Raw genomic sequence first — 19,762 nt, 5'->3', positions numbered from 1 at the left:
TTGGGTCGATCAAGACCGCCATGGTTGAGTACTTTGATGAGCGCTATGCAGCTCTTGCGGAGACGGCTGCCGCGGCAGCTACAACGGCTGTAGCAGCGGCAGGGGGAGGAACCAGTCGAGGTTTTCAGTATCGGGACTTCGATAATACGAAGCCCCCTATCTTTGATGGAGTTTAGGATCCTATCATTGCTATGAGATGGTTGTCAGACGTGGAGGGTTGTTTCTTCACGTGTTCATGCCCTGCGGATCAGAGGGTGAGGTGTGCTCTGAACCTTTTGAGGCTCGGGGCGAAGAATTGGTGGAGGTTGACTACGGGATCTTATTCTGATGCGCAGCGGGCTGCGGTTACTTGGGATCACTTCCGGGAGATGTTCAGCACTCGTTATGTTCCACGAGTTGAGAGAGAGAGAGAGAGAGGTTGGCTTAGGAGTTCCTGGTGCTGAAGCAGGATTCAGAGTCGGTGACGGAGATCACCAGGATGTTCACTGAGAGGGCGATGTTTTTCCCGGAGTTTGCTTCGGAGCAGGCTCAGATGTCCCGATATCTGAGTATGCTCAAGAGGGACATCAGGCAGTTTGTGTCAACGCAGAGATGTGATACCTTGTTAGAGTTGCAGGAGGCCGCCAGGCGGCGGGAGTTAGAGATGGAGTTGCAGTTGCGAGAGCAGAGGCAGGCCCCGGTGCAGTCGCATCCGGCGCCGAAACGGTCCAAAACCGTTGACTTTAGGGTTGGAGGTCAGAGCAGCCACACTTGTGAGAAGTGTGGGAAGGGTCATGCCGGAGTTTGTAGGTCCGGTGGTGTGTGTCGCAAGTATGGGAAAGAGGGGCATTATGCGAGGGATTGCCGTCAGTCGGTCCCAGCTCAGGATATTAGGATCTGTTATCATTGTCATCAGGTGGGACACTTGAGGGTCAACTGTTCACAACTTGCTGCAAGACCGGTGCAGGCTCCAGCACCGGCCACTTTGAGGATTACAGGTGGAGGTCAGGGAGGAGCGGAGCCTCCGAGGGCTCAGGGACGCACTTTCCAGCTTACAGCAGAGGAGGTCAGGGCAGAGTCGGATGCAGCTGCGGGTATGTTTCCTTTTTTATATCCTGTTATCTTGTTGATTATGTGGTATTGTAAATCTGTCTGCCTTGTTCCGCATGTTTCGTAGTATGATTGTGGATCTTAGTAGTTAGGAGTTATAGTTGGTTAGCATTCAGGAGGATTCTTGGTCGAAAGATAAGGTTTATGATCTCGTTGCTAGGAATAGCAACTGCGATGCGAGAAGTGTTCAGTTGAGATTCGAACTTCCTTCGAGTTCGGGTGTGCGATGGCGGAAGGGTTATTCAGTGAAGGTTACTCACTCCCGAGGGAGTCAGTTCATGGTTAGGAGGGAATATATGGAGTAAGGGCGATTGAGCTATGCCGATTTTGGGCATTGGTGGTTAGTAGTCGGTGCACTAAGTGGGGGAGAATTGGAAAATTCTCTGGTGAAACAACATGCATCCAAGGATGGTTAGCTGTTTGGATTTCAGCAGTGTTTTGCTGAGGGTGTGGATCGGTGAGAGCAAGTGGTAGACAAGTGGGGCGGAGCACAGACCATGGTTTTTCGGAAAAGGTGACTGATTGTTGAAAGGCCTAGGGTTAGGCCGGGAATTGAGTATATGGAATGGAGCTGGAGTTCGGAACCCCAAGAGGGCTAGAACAGACTGCATGAGAGAGATTCCCGGGAAGGACAGTTCAGGGTGACGTACGACAGTTTTGAGCGGTCCGGATAGACTGAAGGTCGGAAGGCATACCAGTCAGACCGAAGGCTCGGGGAACGGTCCAGACAGGCTGAAGGCCCAGGAGGGCGGTCCAGACGTGCTGAAGGTTCTGAGAGTGGTCCAGATAAGCTGAAGGCCTGGTAAGGCGGTCCAGTCATGCTGAAGACTCTGGATGTGTTAGTAGATCTGTATGCGAAGAATGAGTAAATATGTCGCCATGAAATAGTAATCGATATGGTCGGGCCCCAAGTATTGAACATGATGATGAAGTTGGCTGGAGGCCGTGTGTGGGCCTAGTTAATTATGTGATCGGATTCGGAGTATATGGGAGTTCGAGAATAGCAGTTGCTCTACATGGATAATGTAGAGTGGAGTTTAGCTCAGTGGCACTTATAAGTGCGGTAAGGGTTGTTGAGAAGACTTCTTGGAAAGGAAAGGTATGTAGCTCCGGAAGGAGTGAGGGTCCTCTGAGAGGAAGGCAGCAGAGTAAAAGGATGATCGAAAGTGCTTCGGTTATTGGTAGTAAGCACTGGGATTGCACCAGATATATGGAAGCCCGCTGAGGTTGTAGCAATGTTGGATGATGCGCAGACATGTTTTCAGTCTCCTTGGAAGATGAGGAGGATAGTGGTTCCAGATTGGAGATTGGGACAGAGGAAGGTGAGTCAGCAGGATAACAGACCGGTGCTGAGGACTGTATAAGGATATTACAGTCGGAGGTCAAGGACCTAGAGATCGTGATAGGGAGGTATGAGTGGGTTCCACTCCGTGGTGTCGAACCGAAGGGTTCGAGGGTGACGCAAGGACAAGGTCCTTAGTTCCGAGTATGGATGTAGACTTGAGTTATGTATGTGGAGGTATTTCAATCTGGGGTATTCCATCATGAGGATGACCGGACCCTATAATTGATTGGACCTGGTGTGTTTGGTATTCCAGCCCGAGGCTGTTTGGGCCAGGTATGAGTGGTTACGCGATATGTTTGGTTGATGGGTTATGGGAGCCGAAGGATGCGGTATCCTGGCAGCGCGTAAGGGATAGAACCGGAGGGTGGAACAGGATTCGTTCCAGGTTGCAAGTTATCGGGGTTATCGCCAATTTTGGGCGAAGGAAGATGGATTAGTGTCTTGGCAGAGCTCAGTGGGTGTTTGTGGTATCTAGCGTTCGCAGGGCGCGAAGGTGTGTTCCTGATTTGAAGGAATGGTATCATCGGTTGATTCGTGGTTAATTCGTGGTGCTATTGAGTTGAAAGGCCGATGATCGGCTTGGAGTAGTGGCAAGGATGCCACGTGAGAATAAGCCATTTTAAGAGAGATGCAGAAATAGGGTTTGTAAGAGCATGAGTTGATTGAGAAATCGGAGTCTGCAGTGCAAGGGGTTTGTTCTGAAGCGTATACTGCAGTAGGCTTCGAGGACGAAGCCTAATTTAAGTGGGGGAGAGTTGTAACACCCCAAATTTCAATTGTTCAATGAAGGGGCAATAATGTAAATTTAGGAAAGGGACTCGACGAGTAGGTCCGTCTACTCGCCGAGTCGGAGCGGGATTCTATCGCGGTTTAAGTGGCCAACTCGCCAAGTTGGCGGCTTGGACTCGACGAGTTGGTGCTGAAGAAAGAAAACCCTAATCCCAAGGGTTGCACACTATTTAAAGGACTTTATGTCCTTCTCCCAGCCTCCTAGTCCCCCTGAGAGTTCCAGAAAACCCTAATTTCGTGTGAGACTTCATTGTTGAGGAGATTGGAGCTTGGAATAGGAATTTGGTGGAAGGAGCTTGAGAAATCAGAGGCTAGCATCAAGGGGCTTGTGTAGATTTGGAATCTAAATCAGTTTGGGCACATCTCAGAGGTAAGGAGCCATTATCTTAAGCTAATTCCTTTTTGGGTTCATCTTTGGTGGTTGATTTGGAGTTCCTTAGCTTGTTTGAGACCTATTTCGGGTTTGGAGTTTAGATCTGAGGTTGCTACTTCAGATCTAGGCTTGTGATGGTCCTTAATGTCATAAAGCTCCTGTCTAAGAGTTATTGGTGAAGCCCTTTGTCATAAACCCTAGCCCTAGAGTGTTTTGGGCTTATATCTCCTTGGTTTCACGTAAAGTTTTGAACTTTATGTGAGGGTTAGGCTGTAGAAGAGTGGATCTATGGATTGGAGCCCCTACATGGCTCGAAAAGCCTCTGAATGGATTGAGAACTGGAGAGACTCGGCGAGTCACATGGGTGTACTCGACGAGTTGTATGAACATGTGCATGGACTCGACGAGTTGGAAGAACAACTCGGCGAGTCTGTTGAAGATTGGCTTGGACTCGACGAGTCTGTTCTTGGACTCGACGAGTCTGGTCGCAGAACCCAACCTCTTGTGGTTAAAGCTTTGGTTTAGTGAGTCGGTTGGCGACTCAGTGAGTTGGACAGGATGGGACTCCGAGATCGTTGAACTCGACGAGTCTTAAGGGCAACTCGGCGAGTAGAGTCGTGTTATGGGAATTTTCTGAGTATGAGAACTCGACGAGTCGACAGGTTGACTCGGCAAGTAGAGTCAACCAGGAAGGTTGAATTTGACTGAGGACTTTGACTTTGACCAAGAGTTGACCGGTTTGACTTCCAAGGGTACTTTGGTAATATTGGTACTTATAGAATTGGTTCTTTGGTAGTGTTCTGTGGTGAAGATCGTGTCGGTGGTCGGAGCAGCTTGGTCTCATCTTTTCAGTCGGCAATTACAGGTGAGTTATCCTCACTATATCGACAGGGTCTACGGCACCAAGGCCGGACCTTTATCGGATGGAAATCCGGGTATTTGTTTGATATGTATTGATTTGCTATGTCTACACCCTGGTATTTAGGGTGGTGTTATGTTAGTGACCTGGTTAAGGTCGGTACCCGGTATATAGGGTATTGTTATGCTAGTGACCGGATAGGTCGGAGTCCTGGTTAGGAGGTTGATATGCTATGTGATCTGTTAGACTGTTTGTCTGGTTAAGGATTTGTTATGTGAATAATTGTTTTATGTGCACATGGTTGTTTTACGGGGGTTGGGTTGAGGCAGGTCCTGCTTTGTGCTGTAGGCCAACATACCCAGGGCGGACCGGGTATTCCGAAGGCCCAACGAGCGGTCCGGATAGGCTGAAGGCCCCAAGAGGGCGGACCAAACATGCCGAGGCTCGGAGAGTGGACCAGGCCGACTGAAGGCCCGGTGTGGGCGGACCAGTCATACTGTAGACTCAGAGAGTAGACTAGGTGGATTGAAGGCCCGGTGCGGGCGGACCAATCACACTGTAGACTCGATGTACATGGCTAGACTCGGAGGGTGGACCAGGTGGACTGAAGGCCCGGTGTGGGCGGACCAGTCACATAGTAGACCCGATGTGCATGGCTGTTCTGTATTGTGATATGATATGTGTATGGTTATCTGGTTGGTATTTTGGGGGTAGCTCACTAAGCTTTCGGGATTACAGTTTCAGTGTATTGTTTCAGGTACTTCAGGAGATCGTGGCAAGGCGAAGGCGTGATCGTACCGCTCCTCATGTTTTATGATTTATGTGATATGGTTCTGGGGGATACTCTGATGTTTAAACTATTTTGAAAACGAGATGTATGAACTTAATGGTTTTTGAATGAATTAAAATGTTTTAAATTGGCTCAATTTTATGGGTGTTACACAAATCTTATTACAGGAGTACTCATGAATACTGCAGCAAACTTGTGCTATGTCTAACTCCTTAGACAATCCTACAAACCATTCATGACAGTCTTGCCTCAATACCAACTTCCAAAGTATGATCGACTGTGGATGGTTTGAATAACCTAGTTATTTGGGAAGTCAAAACATGGAAAGTGAAACCCAATAATAATACTAATCCTATATGGCCCAAAAACTTGTGATTGTAAATAAAACACCTTTTATCTAATCGCTATATTGATTACTCATTATTCATTGTATAATGTTTCGAATAATCAACTTAATACTTGAATTAAACAATAGTTATCCCATGCTCCAAGCATGCACACTATGTTTGCCTATGGTCCTTTCTTTGTGAAATAGATCAATTGACAACATTTCAATGATGCTTATTTCACAATTCCTAATCCTTATGATAAATGTAATAATACCAAATTCTTGCCATTTACTGAAATCTGTTAGATTCTAAACTTGTATGCAATGATCCTCTTGTAATGACTATGCACAAAAGTCACAGAGACTTGGCAACAAACATTACAAAGTATTCCAATGGAGAGCAATTCCATGGAAACGAAGTCTCACATTCAAAGTACATTCCTTTGAACATCCTTCTTGCACTAAGTTTTCTAATCTTACACAGATTTAAAGAATAACTTCCACTTATGGAAACATTTCCATATTCCCATTTTGACTATCACTTCTAAACAAGAGTCACCTCTTTTCAGAATATGTCAATATGGTCCTTCCAAAATTTTCAAAATATACTTCCAACTGTCCATAAGCAACCAATCTTTAGTGAACCTTAGACTGTCCTTAGAGTTGTTTAAACACTTTAGTCATATCCGGTTCTATTCCTTTTTCCGTCTTAATGCCTTAGGCATTTGGAAAAATTAAACCACGAGAATATTATAGCATATGCAATCGATCCTATACCCGAAGCATGTGGGACACGATTCATAATGTCTTACATAAAGACATGATACTTGATCAGTCTTTTGCTATAATATTTCTATTTGCCATGTTCTCACAATTCGAACTATGAAGAGGGATGCCGTAATCATAATCGAATTTGAGAACGCAATTAACATTTTGACTAAATTTGATTAAAATCTCAATCTAAGCTTTTAGAATTAAAATGAAGTATATTATAAATTCCTCTCCCATAATTATAGCAAAACAACTTTTCAAACCCTGCAACTTTGCGAATTGAAACCTTTGTTTTTCTATAATTAACATTGCTAACTTGCAACACTTACCATAATAATTATGCTCCCACTAGCATAATAATTATTATCTTACTAGCATAACACTTATGCTCCCACTATCTTTGACATTTACCCAGAAATCAGCTGGACTTCTAGAAATCAATACTTATTTACTTTCTTACCAAAGCTCAGATTTCTGATACGAGATGCTTCGATAAGACTTTATCTAGGCTTCTCAAACTCATACACTTTTCCTTATATAGCTCACATGTGTGTCTAAACAATTTTAGAACTTGCAGCAATAAGTCTCAAATGTTTAGACCTTTTCCATTTCTCATAATTCGAACTATGAAGAGGGATGTCGTAATCATAATCGAATTTGAGAATGCAAATATCACAATTGCTATCTCTTTAAAATCTACTTAGTGAAAGCGTTTCCTCACAGTCATTTTCATGAATTGGAGAGAAACCTTATAACACTTAGATTTTTATGGTGTATGTGTTCCTATCCATGTGAATTTGTCAAAACCATAATCACAATACAAGGTTAGTGACAAATCCAAACTCATATGGACTGAACTTGTTCAATCTTAATTTCTTACCATTTGGAGTGGTCACAGAAACAAGAATTTGTCAACACGATAGATTACAAACCTCAAGTCGTGTGCTAGCGATTAATAATAGGTTTACTCTTGATTAGATCTTGAAACTTGTCAAGATCTTTAAGACTCCCATTTTCCTCTTGACATATAAGATTCTCTTGTCAAGAACCATTCCTTGACAAACAAATACTCAAGAGTTAGTGCGGATTCTCATCAAGACAAACACTTCACACAATTGGTCTTAGTTGCTCTTTATCTTATCCAAGACATCACAACTTACCAATTTCAAATGTACAAAAGTAGAAAACATTAGACTCTACATTTGATAAGTGTTATAAACGTTCTTAAGATATGTCACTCAATTTAACAATCTTGGAGTATGACTCTAAGACTTGATTTTGGAACGAAGTCTGACTCATCTTCTTAACTTAACCATTTCAATAATTCACGATACCTCTTCTTAGCCATACAAATGCACTAAGATATCCTTAGAGGATCAATTGTGATATGGTTTTCCATAATCATTAAGATGATCATAAAACACGATACTCAAGTACTCTCCCATCTTTTCAGATTGGAGAAACTTTTATCTTTCTACCTAATTTGATTCTTCTTATTCATTCCGCCAAACATTGAAACTTTTCCAACGATTCAGAATTATACTTAATCTTGCAAGCATAACCATATTTACTAAACTTTGGTAAATCATAACGAATAGTCTTATCGTTCTTTGTGGTGGACCGGATCAGCGCACAACCAAGTGTACCCAATCCCCTAGTCCTTCACTTGACTCATATATACGTGTAAACAAGGAATTAGTCTTATTTCCCAAAGATGAAAATTCTCATTCATCACACAATACAACTTGCATGATTCCAAGTTTCTATCCAACTGAAACTTGGGTGATGAGAATCTTTCCTTATTTGGTAAATTTTGACGCTACCACAAACGAAAGAATGAAATCCATTTTCCAATATTGCTATCAATGGAATCATATAAACAACACTTTTCACAAATGCCATTTGTAAGGAAACTTAAAATAAGATAAAATAAAAAAACTTTTCTTTATTTATAAAACCGCGGAAATTTTTTTCCTTACAATGCAATTACAAATGAAAACTATGTTGTTATCTATTCCTAAGCAATCTATCACAACTCTTAAGCAACAACTGAAAATTCTGATCACCGAACCATGCGATCGAAATCCATCTCTTCACGATCAAAATTAGCTTATTCTTCCTTTAAGTTTCCTTTCTTTTCTTCGATTCCCCAAAACATCAAAATGTAATTACTTTACATCATGTATTAAGAATCTCCAAATAGCAACTTAATAGAGTTAGATATTGGACTTACCTGAAGTAGAGTCAAACTTTTTGACTTTACTATCCTTATAATCTTTCAGGTAAATAGAGCAGCTTCGCAACTAATGCCCCATCTCTTGGCAATAGGAACATATGGGCCTTTTGGGAATAGTATACTGGACTATCTCAGACTTAGCCTTTCTCTTTATCATTTGGTCAATTGACTTTACCATGGCCGATCCCTTGCCATTGAGAAGAGAAAGCTTTTCTGGACTTCCAATGTTACCATTGTCAATGTCCATGGAAGTTTAGGGAGTTGTTGGGTCAAAAATATTGGTTTATACTTTCTTTTCTAATTGACCCAACAAGCTCCTCCTAAAAATGTAGCTGACTTTTCTTGTCAATCTTCATTTGGAGCTTGGCTTCAGCATTAATCTTCAAATTCCTCACAACTTCAAGATGAACTTGATGAATCTTCAATGAATGACTTCATCTTGAGCAGTTGGGCTTTTCTTCAGAATTTGGCATTGAACGCATGTTGGGTGCGGAGGCTTCTTGAAAAGATTCTTGAAAGATTGCGCTTTCAGCTTGTGAATCTTCAGAGAGAACATCAGAGAGAACGAATCTTCTGGATCACTTCAGTAGGTACATAGATAGCAGAAAATTGATTGAGGAGGCTTAAATGCAATCTGTCACATAATCTTCAAGTCACCTTCACCTTGCTTCTGGGGTTGAAAGATTGAAAGTTGAAAGAATAGTCTTCATTTCTTGCTCCTTCGAATGAGAATTCTTCGATGATCACGGATGAAGCTTTGGCTCAGAAATCTCGATACAGTCTCCATGAATCTCATCTACACCTGAATTCACCTTTTAAGACAAAACAAAACTAAAACAAAACTGAGCACACAATATTTTTGGATTTTTTATATTTTCTGAAAAAATAAAACAGAAACAAATTTTTTTTTGGATTTTTTTTTTGATTTTTTTAATTTTTTTTGTTTGATTTTTGAATTTTCTGATTTTTGTTTGATTTTTGAATTTAATTTTTTTAATTCTCCCCCTAAATTTGTGCATAGAGGAAAACTACGAACAAATTTAACAAAAAACAAAAAATATTTGGGATCAAAGTTGTGAGACAGTCTTAACTTGTTTCTCAGTACTTTCACATTAATGAATAGATCTGGTCAATTGCTGGTATTGTGGTTCACTTAAACACGAAGGATATCGACAAATTTTTTTCAAATATACCATTTAGCTGACGACGACCACGGATATTGTTTTCCACTTAAATTAAACAGCAAGATCTACAGACAACCTATTAAATGGTTCAATTTTAGATGTACTAGAACATGTTTCCCACTTCCTGATATACCCCGGTAATCAAGAACTTCCAAAGAACTCCTTACTTTAGGTGAGTATTCAATCATTAAGAAAGAATTCAGATATAGAATTACATATGTTGTATCCCAGGTCGGATGTCATCCAATCACACAGAGGGAACAACATATGACTAACGTAGATAGGGGTTAGAGAGATAGTAGAGTGCATATGCTATGTCCCACGTCGGATCTTCCGATCACGCAGAGGGAACAACATATGGCTAGCAGATAGAAATAATTTCATAGATATGGAAATGCATAGAGATAGAATTGCATATGTTGCTTTCCAGGTTGGATATGTTCCAATCACGCAAAGGAAGCAACATATGACTGACAGATAGAAAGCAAGAAAATAATTTCCTACAGACCTACTTTATCAGAACCCCCCGGTTGCCCTATCAATACCGGAATTAAGGACATGAATCCATACATCAAGGAAATGTTGAGCCACAGTTCTAGATAATTAACTTTTAGTGTATCTCTCAGGTTCCCATGTTTATCTCACTGCTCAATCTACCCGAGTGTCGTATTGTCAGTCCAAATGAAACTATCCAAGTCTATATTGTCTAGTCCTTTCATGGTCAATCAATGTCTAGTCTTTTTGAATCCTTTGTGCCTACCAGCACATTGAACATCAAGTCTAGACAATTCAGCTTCAGTGCTTTACACAAATCATAAATTTCCTTTTAGCACTAGACTTCATATCACTTCCCAAATAATACCTACAAATGAAAAACTATACGAAAATAAAAGATTGTCTTCAAAATGAATCAGTTTAAGATAAACTCAGGAGTATAGAGAAGAAAACTCAAACCACCGATTGAATTTGCATCCAGAAGGTCTGAGAACATCATGCATAATATCAGAGCAGATCCGAAAATTCTTCACATCGTTAAGCACAAACCCCATGTGTGATCCTTTCCTTTCTTCCTTTCCCGCAAAGGACACATACTCTCAAAAAAAGTTCTGAGTGTTGCACAGTTGAGAGATGCCTCATATCATGTGCCTGGAACAACTACTATCAACAAACCGAAGTCTGATGATATGCCTCCGTAGCTGCTCCGAAACAGAGCGGGATTAGTTGGTCTTTGGAACCCAATCCATTTTGAAACTGGGTCGACCTTTGTCATCTTTGCAAGGTACTCTCTCCCATGACATGTCCTACTTATAACAAACAGAAGATGTAGAAATATTAGATGCATTAGATGATTTGGGAGATTGAACCTTTGGTACCCATCTGTAGTCGGATTTAACCCATTTCTTTTTCGAGTGGATGGGTGCCTCGGCACTTGATTTTGAACTTGACGTCTGCTGTCGAGATGACTTTGACCTAGCCGGTTTTGGTTTCGTTGGAACATTTCTTGAAATTGGCTTCTGGGCCGGCATTCCCTTCTTGCCCTTGGGAGTTGATTTCTTGGCCTTTGGAGTTGAACTCTTTCCCTTCATGGCATTCCAGTCGCCATTGTCTGAACGTGACCTTGAGGGGTTTCTTTTGGAAAATCTCCCTCTTGTCGCGTTCTGCCACCCTTGTGCATAGTAGGGAACGTATGCGCGATTTGGACAATTTCTGGCAATGTGTCAAAGTGTTCCACAGTGAAAGCAAGTCTTTTTCTTCACTGGGAAGTTGTTTCTTCCTGCCCCTGGTGGCGTGTCCTTGCCTTGTTCCTGGTTGTTCCCACATGCACACTTGCAGCAGGCTGGCTGTTTCACTTGATTTGGTGGCTTGTATTTCTCAACAGCAGGTTGATCATAAGTAACTAAGTTAGAAGCAACAGATTCAGAGTTCAATGAGTCATTTGTTTGATAATCATCAGAATTTGCAGAACTAGAATTAGTTCTATTCTCCTTGTCCTCATATTCTACTACTTTACCTGCACAAGAAGTAGAAGAATTAGAATCGTTCAGCTCAACACCTTTCTGGCACAACCACGGCAGAATTATCAAAGATATCATCAAATATATCGAAAAAATTTGAGTGATCAGACTTTGATACAATTTTATTATCAGACACACTCTCTTCAGCTGCTTGCTTGCAATGACTTAGTGGTTGATCTGCATAAGAAGTAGAAACATTAGTACTTGCAACCTGAGGACCACATCCCGACACAAATACAACAGGTTTTCCATATTTGAGATGTGCCTCCCTGTCCATTTCCTTTTTTGTCAAAGGGTTATACTGGTAGGTGTGATTAAAAGGAGGAGACACTTTATCATACCCTAAACCCTTTTGCTGGTTATTTTTAAATCTCAAACTATTTTCCATCATTGACGCAATTACTTCACTCGACACATCAAATTTTCTGAAATTAAAATCTGCATTTTCAAACTTATTTTTCAATGTGTCAAGTTTAGCAGTTAACTCAGCAAGTTGTTCTGTCACAAATCTATAGTTTGCACATTTATTGTTATACTCTTCCTGAACTTTCCTAAAATCTTTTGTTTTGGCTTCTAGTTGTGCTTTTAGAGGTTTCTGTCCTTTCCGGAGTTGATATCCTTCGTATTTTAGGTCCTCGTTCTCTCTACGTAATAATTCGATATGCTCAAGTAAAATTTTCACATTATCAATGCATGTTTGAGAACAAGAAATTTCATTGACTTTGGTGTTTGAAGAACTCATTGTTTACCAAAAATGCCCTTTGACTAAAAACTCAAAAGTCAACCTTAAAAGTCAAATTTAAAAAGTTAAACTAAAAAGTCAAACTTAAAAGTCAAATCGAAAAGCTAAATTTGAAAATTTGAAGGTTAAACGAGAAAGTCAAAGGTCAAACTTGAAAAGTCAAAGTCAAATTTTGAGGTCAAAGGTCAATTTAGAAATTCAAAAATCAAAAGCTAAAATTTTTGGAAGAAAATGGAATTTAAAAATAAAAGTAAATTGATTTTTGGGCTGAAAATGTTAAAAATGCGAAAGTAAGGGCGAAACAGCGAAGCTTTATGAATTAAAAAGGGAAGGAAAGGAACATCTAACAAGTTAGATGAGTTGGTAAGGCGGAGGGAAGGAGTAGGCAAGACACCCGGGTTCGATTCCTGGCACCCTCAAAAAATGTTTCCTATTTTTGCTGATGCGCGTGTGAGGATGAGGTGCGAGGCCGAGAACGATGCTGCTGAGCCGTAAACTCCGAAGCGAGGCTGGCCGCAAACGCGGGCTGTAAACAAGACCGAACACTTCTGACCGAACACGTGACCGAACACGTGTGAACGAACACGTGCGAGGCTGGCCGCACACCGAGGACCGTTAACTTCAAGGAACCCTAGCCGCAAACGCTTCTTCGGCCGAGAACCCTCGTTCGGCCGTAAACCCTTCAATGGCCGTGAACACTTCGCAGATACGAAAAAAAATCAGCGATTTTTGCCCCTTTTTGCTCCAAAACTCGATCAAAAACTCGTTTTTATGAAAAACGCGAAGAACAAACCCCCCTTATTTTGCCAAGATCTCTCCAAAAACGAAGAAATCCTTCAAAAATAAGATCAAATACGCTCAAGATCTGACAAAATTGATTGATACAACCAAGCTCTGATACCACTTGTAAGTCCCAAATCTGCTTGTGTATCAATCAGATTCGTTTGATGGTGCGGAATCCCAATGAAACGGATGATGCCAGATCTAATAGAAGAGAAAGAGAAGAAGAACAATATGAATCTTGTGTGATTTGAGAGGCTTGCAATGCACTTGGCACAGGAACAAAGTTCAGTGCCTCCCTCTCGTGCAAAAGGAATATCTATTGAGGAAGGCCATTCAAGGGATGATGATCCTTTAGTGTCTAAGATTAGAGAAGAAATAGGTGTTATCAACCAGAAAAACATAGAGAAAAACCTTCTAATGGGACAGCATGACATTCGAATCGCTAAGCTTGAAGCAAATATTGCTCAGAAGTCAGAGCAAATTTCAGATCTGCAAACGCATCTTGGAACTCTAGCTGCATATTACTATGATTTGAAAAGAAAATTGGCAGAGGAACTTGGAGACAAGTTCAAATCATCAGTTGAAGAGTTCAGAGCTGGCCAGTCTTCTCAAGACCTCCCTACTTACCCGCCCACTGTGAGAAAAACTCAAGTCGTTAATTGATTTGAAAAAGAACCAATTCAAGCTCCTCATATAGTTTCGTTAAAACATGCCAAATTGGCAGCATCTGCTAAGAAACCACAAATGTTATTCAAGAAGAGTTCAGATCAAAATGCTAGTGGAGATCAACCCAAAATCACCGTAACTGATCTTGAAAAGAAACAATTTGGTCACAAGTATGGTGATAGATCAGGAATTGTATCATGGGGCTTTCATGACAGATTGAATATGTGGGTTGTAAAACATAAAAGTTCAAATGTGGAGTATTACAGGGACTTTCATGATTTCAACTCGTGGACAAGAGTTGATCTCTCTGAACTTGCTAATGCTCCCTTTGTTAATCCATCATGATCCACGAGCAACTCATTTCAAGCTTTTCCTGGAGAATCAAGTAAATAAAGGATTTACTAATATGAAGACTACTGAGTCCATCATCAAAACACACCGTCACATACTAGATCCAAGTACTAACAAGACTTTCAAGACGGTGTTGTGGCCACCTACCAACCAAGTGAGACAGATTCCAGTGTTGTAGAATTTTTGCGATGGTTCTCTGATAAATATGCTCTACTGGGTTTATGATGAATCCACAGCTTCTGCTGTCATCAAAGTTCCAGATGGTTGCTTTTTCCTATTTAACAAGAGAGATCTGCTTCAATTTGGAAGGTGGGATATTCACTATCTGGCTCAACATCAAATCAAGGTAGCTGAAGAGATTTTTTAGAATGCAACTAAAGAATACACTGCAATGGTTGCAGAGATTATCCAAAAGGAGATGTGGTTCGGTGCCGTGGGGGGGGGGGTCAGATGTGGTTGTCCTTGAAAAAGACTGAGTCAATGCTATCCTCAAACCAATGGGGAGATTGAAAGGTCTTGACTTTGTGGTTTAGGCTAGGCAATCATATGTATAGGTCTTAGTGGGTTAATGGTCATGTTTTGTTGATGTTTGTTATTGATTTGAGCCAAGTGAGCATTTTCAGATCCTGAAATATTCAAGGCCTGAATCTGGTCCTCCCAGTCAAATGACTGAGCTACCACTGCCAGATTGGCAGTCTCACTGTTAACAACAACATTTCCTCGATTGTTCCCAACTGGTACCATCATTCGATCAGTGTTTACTCGTCTGTCATGCTTTGAACAATCACGAGAAAAGTGACCCGACTCGTGACAGTTGTATCAACGAAGCTTTCCCTTGTTGAAACCTACCCTCTTTTCTGCATTCATTCCCCAATTGTTCTTTCCAGTTTTCTTTGAAAATTGCTTTGCCCTGAATACTGTCATCGCAATCTGCCATGTAATATCCATTTCTTCAACATCTTCGGGATGAATTTGGTCCAAATCAGCAAATGACAATTGGGGGGCAGTTCACCGGCTACAAAAGCATTATAACAATTGACTAGACCAATTGCAAGAGCCAAATTTTCGTCATTCTCTTTGGGAGCAAGGGTTGGAGCGGGAGCTGGAGCAGATGCCTTTGAAGAAGAAGCAACGTGTGGATAGGATACTGGAGAGTGAACACTTTGCATAGATGGAATGACATATGATGATGGTTGGGAAGCAGCAAACGGTTGAACTTGAGGAGTGGTGAAAGATGAAAAGGCATTGTTGGATTGAATCCCGAGATTCGCAGTGGAGTATGAATTGACATGGTTGATCTCTCTCTGCTTATCATCCAAGTCACAAGCTTTAATAATTGTCATTGTTTCAGCTAGACTTAGACGATTGAGGTCTTTTGTCTTCTTGATCACAGTAACATTCATATCTCATGACCTCGGCAGAGAATTTAGCAGCTTCTTGTTTATTTCAGATTTAGGCACATAAATTCCGACTGAACTCATTTCAGTAGTGAGTGTGGTAAATCGTTGTAACTGAGCTTCCAGGGTTTCACCAAGAATATGATTAAACATATTGAACTTTTGTCTTAGCATATCCTGACGGCTCTGTTTCATGTCTTCGTTTCCTTCGTAGACTTCAATTAGAGTTTCCCATAGTGCTTTGGTTGAATCATATTCTCTGAAACCTTGAGCTATATCTGGAGATAAAGCCATGGTCAGAGTAGCCAGAGCCCTTTCTTGTTCTTCCACCTTTTCAAAATCCTCATAAGTGTAGTCTGCATACACTTTGTCAATTATTGTTCCATTTGCAAGTGTGGTAGTAATCCTGACTGGTCCTCTTAGAATGCTACACCATATTTTGAAATCTTTCATCTTGATATACTTCTCAATCCGATATTTCCATTCTGGGAAACCTTCGGCAGATAATAGACGTGGAATACGTGTGGTTGTTCCCATTATGGAATCCAGTTCATGATGAATCGATGAGTTTTGTGAGTCCATTTTTTTGTTTGTTTTTTTTAATAATTTTTTTAATTGATTAAATAAACAAGCTAACAAGAAAAGTACTAAAATTTAAAATGCTTAAACAACAACTGAGAGGGTTCACGGCCGCACAAGGGATTACGATCGTACAAGGAGATTACGGACGTACAAGGGGATTATGGTCGTACACAGCAATTTACAACTGTACACAGTCAAAGTTGAAGCTTTCACGATCAATGAAGGGATTACAGTCAAAATGTAGTGTACAGTCAATAATCTTTGAATGGTTTACGGTCGTACACTTGATTACGGTCGTACAAGCTTCAACAATGTTCAACCATACACAAGAAAATCAGCAGTTTTCCAAGCAAATTCTGATCCAAAAGCCTTGTATGTCGATCAAAAGCAGATATCCAACAAGTAAACTCGAATTAACCACGAAATTGATGAAGATCAAAGTTTGACATCGAAATGGATCTGATACCAATTGTAAGTCCCTTAGGTCTTAGGATCCAAACCAGTGATCAAACAAATAGCAATCAAACACAATGATAATTAAGTAGAAGAAGAATTAACTCAAGCAATGCACACGATTTTATAGCAAGGCCGTAAACTGTCTGGTACACCTTGATTACACACACATACGTCAATTGCTGACAAACACTGACAAGCCCTATATATAGGGGATAGTTGGTCGTACACGGGTTTACGGCCGTAAACCCGTGTACGACCATACACACAACCTTGACCGTAAAAATGACAAACATCAACAAAACATGACCATTAACACACTAAGACCTATACATATGATTGCCTAGCCCAAACCACAAAGACAAGACCTTTCAGGAGTAGACCTTCCAATCAAATTTGCTTTACCAGTGCACCAAATCATTGCTGATTTAGCAGCAACAAGCAAATAGGTAAGATCGATAAGGGTCATGTCATGGTCTGTCATATAGTAGTTCTCAATGAACCCGATATATGACTTAGGAAGTGACTGAAGAACCCAGTCAACAGCCAACTTCCTTGAGACTTCGACACCCAACTCTCCCAGCCTGTCAATATGTAACTTCATCTCCACGATGTCGGCACATACAGACTTCCATATTTGTGTTTGCTTGCCAATAGGGCTTGAGTGACCTTAAACTTTTCAAGTCTTTGAACTTGTGGGTTAGGGAGAATAATTGGAGGAGGTGGAGGAAGTGAAGTATGATTTCCAGTCCCATTAATGCACGACAAAGAGATTAATCTTTCACCTTAATCGCCCTGTGGGATATCATCTTCATTAGAAAGCTTTTTCTAAAAGGATAAGGAAGACCATAGTTGTCAGAACTAGACATCTATGATTGAGAAATTCAAGTTAGTTGATTTAGGTCCTTAATATAGCACCCAAAACGAAATATTAAGGCTAGGACCCAACATAATATTCTACAATTGCGAAAAGGGATGCCGTAATCCAATTGTAGAATATTTGAAGGTAGTTAAATGACGATTTACCAATTTTCACCATGAAAAACGAAATAGATTATTAAGTTTTAATTGGATTTGAAATTCCTAGATCCTTTGAGATTCAATGAATTTTTTTCAATGGCATGTTTAAATCTGGATTGTGCCCTTCAATTTTGTGACTGGGATGCCGAGTATCACAAGCAAGGTGTGAATAACAATGCAAATTATCTTGGTATACCCAATGTTACAAATTACCTAATCAATGTGCCGGTTAACCACACACGCTCCATTGATCTATGATTAACATCAAGTTACCCTTTGCCACACATTGTCAGTCCCATATTAGTGTGTCGGTTAACCACACACGCTCCACTAACGACTTAACAAGGTGCAAAGTGTAATTTCATGGATTAGCACCATTTTCACATTTTTCCTAAAGTAACTAAGATTGGGAATTTAATAAAAGCTTAGTTACTTTATATTTATCAGTATACTTTTAATGAGGGAGAATTTATGTCCTATTTTACCCGTTCGGCTAACGACCCTCCACCAGTCAAGGAAGCGGTGGGTGAGAGTGGACACCCATTAAACTACCATTTTACAGGCATTAACCTTATACCCCCCCCCCTTATAGACTGGCTTCGTGAATGAGGCCTACTAACGGTAAGACTGACTTGTCTTATACATATATATATATATATATATATATATATATATATATATATATATATATATATAATTATTAAACTTATAATAATATAATAGTATAAGGGTTGAATTTTAATTTTTAAAATTCTAGGGTTTGGAATTAAAGTATTCAAAAGTGAGACTTTAGAAATTCCAAAACTTGAGGGCAAGTTTTGAAACTTGTCAAAACTTTTGGAGTTCCATAACTTATGGGTTTAATGTGGTTTTTATGAAAAACTTTTCATTTTCCATAACTTGAGGACAAGTTATGGAAGACTTTAAAACCATTTAAAAAATGAGACTTTTCATTTTTCTATAACCTATGAGTTTTAATGATCTTTAAAAAGAAAAACTCTTCATTTTCCTTAATTTATGACATTTATGAGTTTTAAAGTTCATGAATAATATCTTTCATATAACTTGAGGACAAGTTACAAAACTCATATCAAGAATAATTTTGATCAACAATTATCATATAATTTTTTATTGATCTAATCTAACTCAAAGCAAGGCAATTCATATAAAATATTACAAATAATCATCTTATTATCTAAATATTTGACAATTGACTTTTAAATGGATGAGGATTATCATTACCAACTCAGAAAATACAATTGTTATGTTTACAAAACAGTTTGTGGTAATGATCATATCCATTTCTGGCCAAAAAATCGAAAATCTGCACCCTGGAGCACCTACTCGACGAGTTCATGAACTGGACTCGCCGAGTTCATGCTTTACTGAGTGGACTCGTCGAGTTTGTTCATGGACTCGGCGGGTTCATCAGGCAGAACGCAAAAAAAATGATTTTTCCAGCTTTGAAAAATAACACATTTTGCATCAAATATAATAGAAAACCACCCATGTCTCTAATACCAATGTTGGGTTTTGGTATACTACAACATCCTATGGTGCACATACAACCCTAAATGTCTTGGATCTATGTTTTCTCTAATTATACATGCCATATTTTTTCCAAAGCATTAAGCCTACAACTAGCATACAATTGACATATAAATCATAAAAGTAAGTTAGAAGATTACCTCTTTGTTGTAGCTTGTAGACATTGGCCTTTTAAGAACTTAGTGCCTCAAGTGTTGCACCTCAAATGGTTCACAAACACCATGAAAAATTAGAAGACTTTTGAGAGAGAATATCCTTGCATACAAATCGCCTCATATTAACTCATAGAACATTAGGGTGGTGATTTTAGCTATGGGGTGCTCTATATATATATGTTAGGAATCCAAGAGTCATGGGTAAACCCTAATCCATACTCTTGGACTTATTATCCATGATCCATGATTCAAGTTGGCTAACTCTTTATGGATTCTTCCATAAACT

General features: G+C 40.0%; 1 protein-coding gene across 1 annotated transcript; it reads right to left on the bottom strand.

Moving 5' to 3' along the window:
• Positions 1-15,727: 15,727 nt before the first annotated feature.
• Positions 15,728-16,300, bottom strand: LOC145131531 (uncharacterized). The gene has a single exon (XM_079066207.1). The coding sequence runs from the start codon at positions 16,298-16,300 to the stop codon at positions 15,728-15,730; it is 573 nt and encodes a 190-aa protein (XP_078922333.1).
• Positions 16,301-19,762: the final 3,462 nt, after the last annotated feature.

Source organism: Lactuca virosa, chromosome 8 (assembly GCF_052849685.1).
Source record: "Lactuca virosa cultivar CGN04683 chromosome 8, Lactuca_virosa_CGN04683_v6, whole genome shotgun sequence".
NCBI lineage: Eukaryota > Viridiplantae > Streptophyta > Magnoliopsida > Asterales > Asteraceae > Lactuca > Lactuca virosa.
Note: the sequence above shows the minus strand (reverse complement) of the source record. Positions and strands in the feature narration are given on the sequence as shown.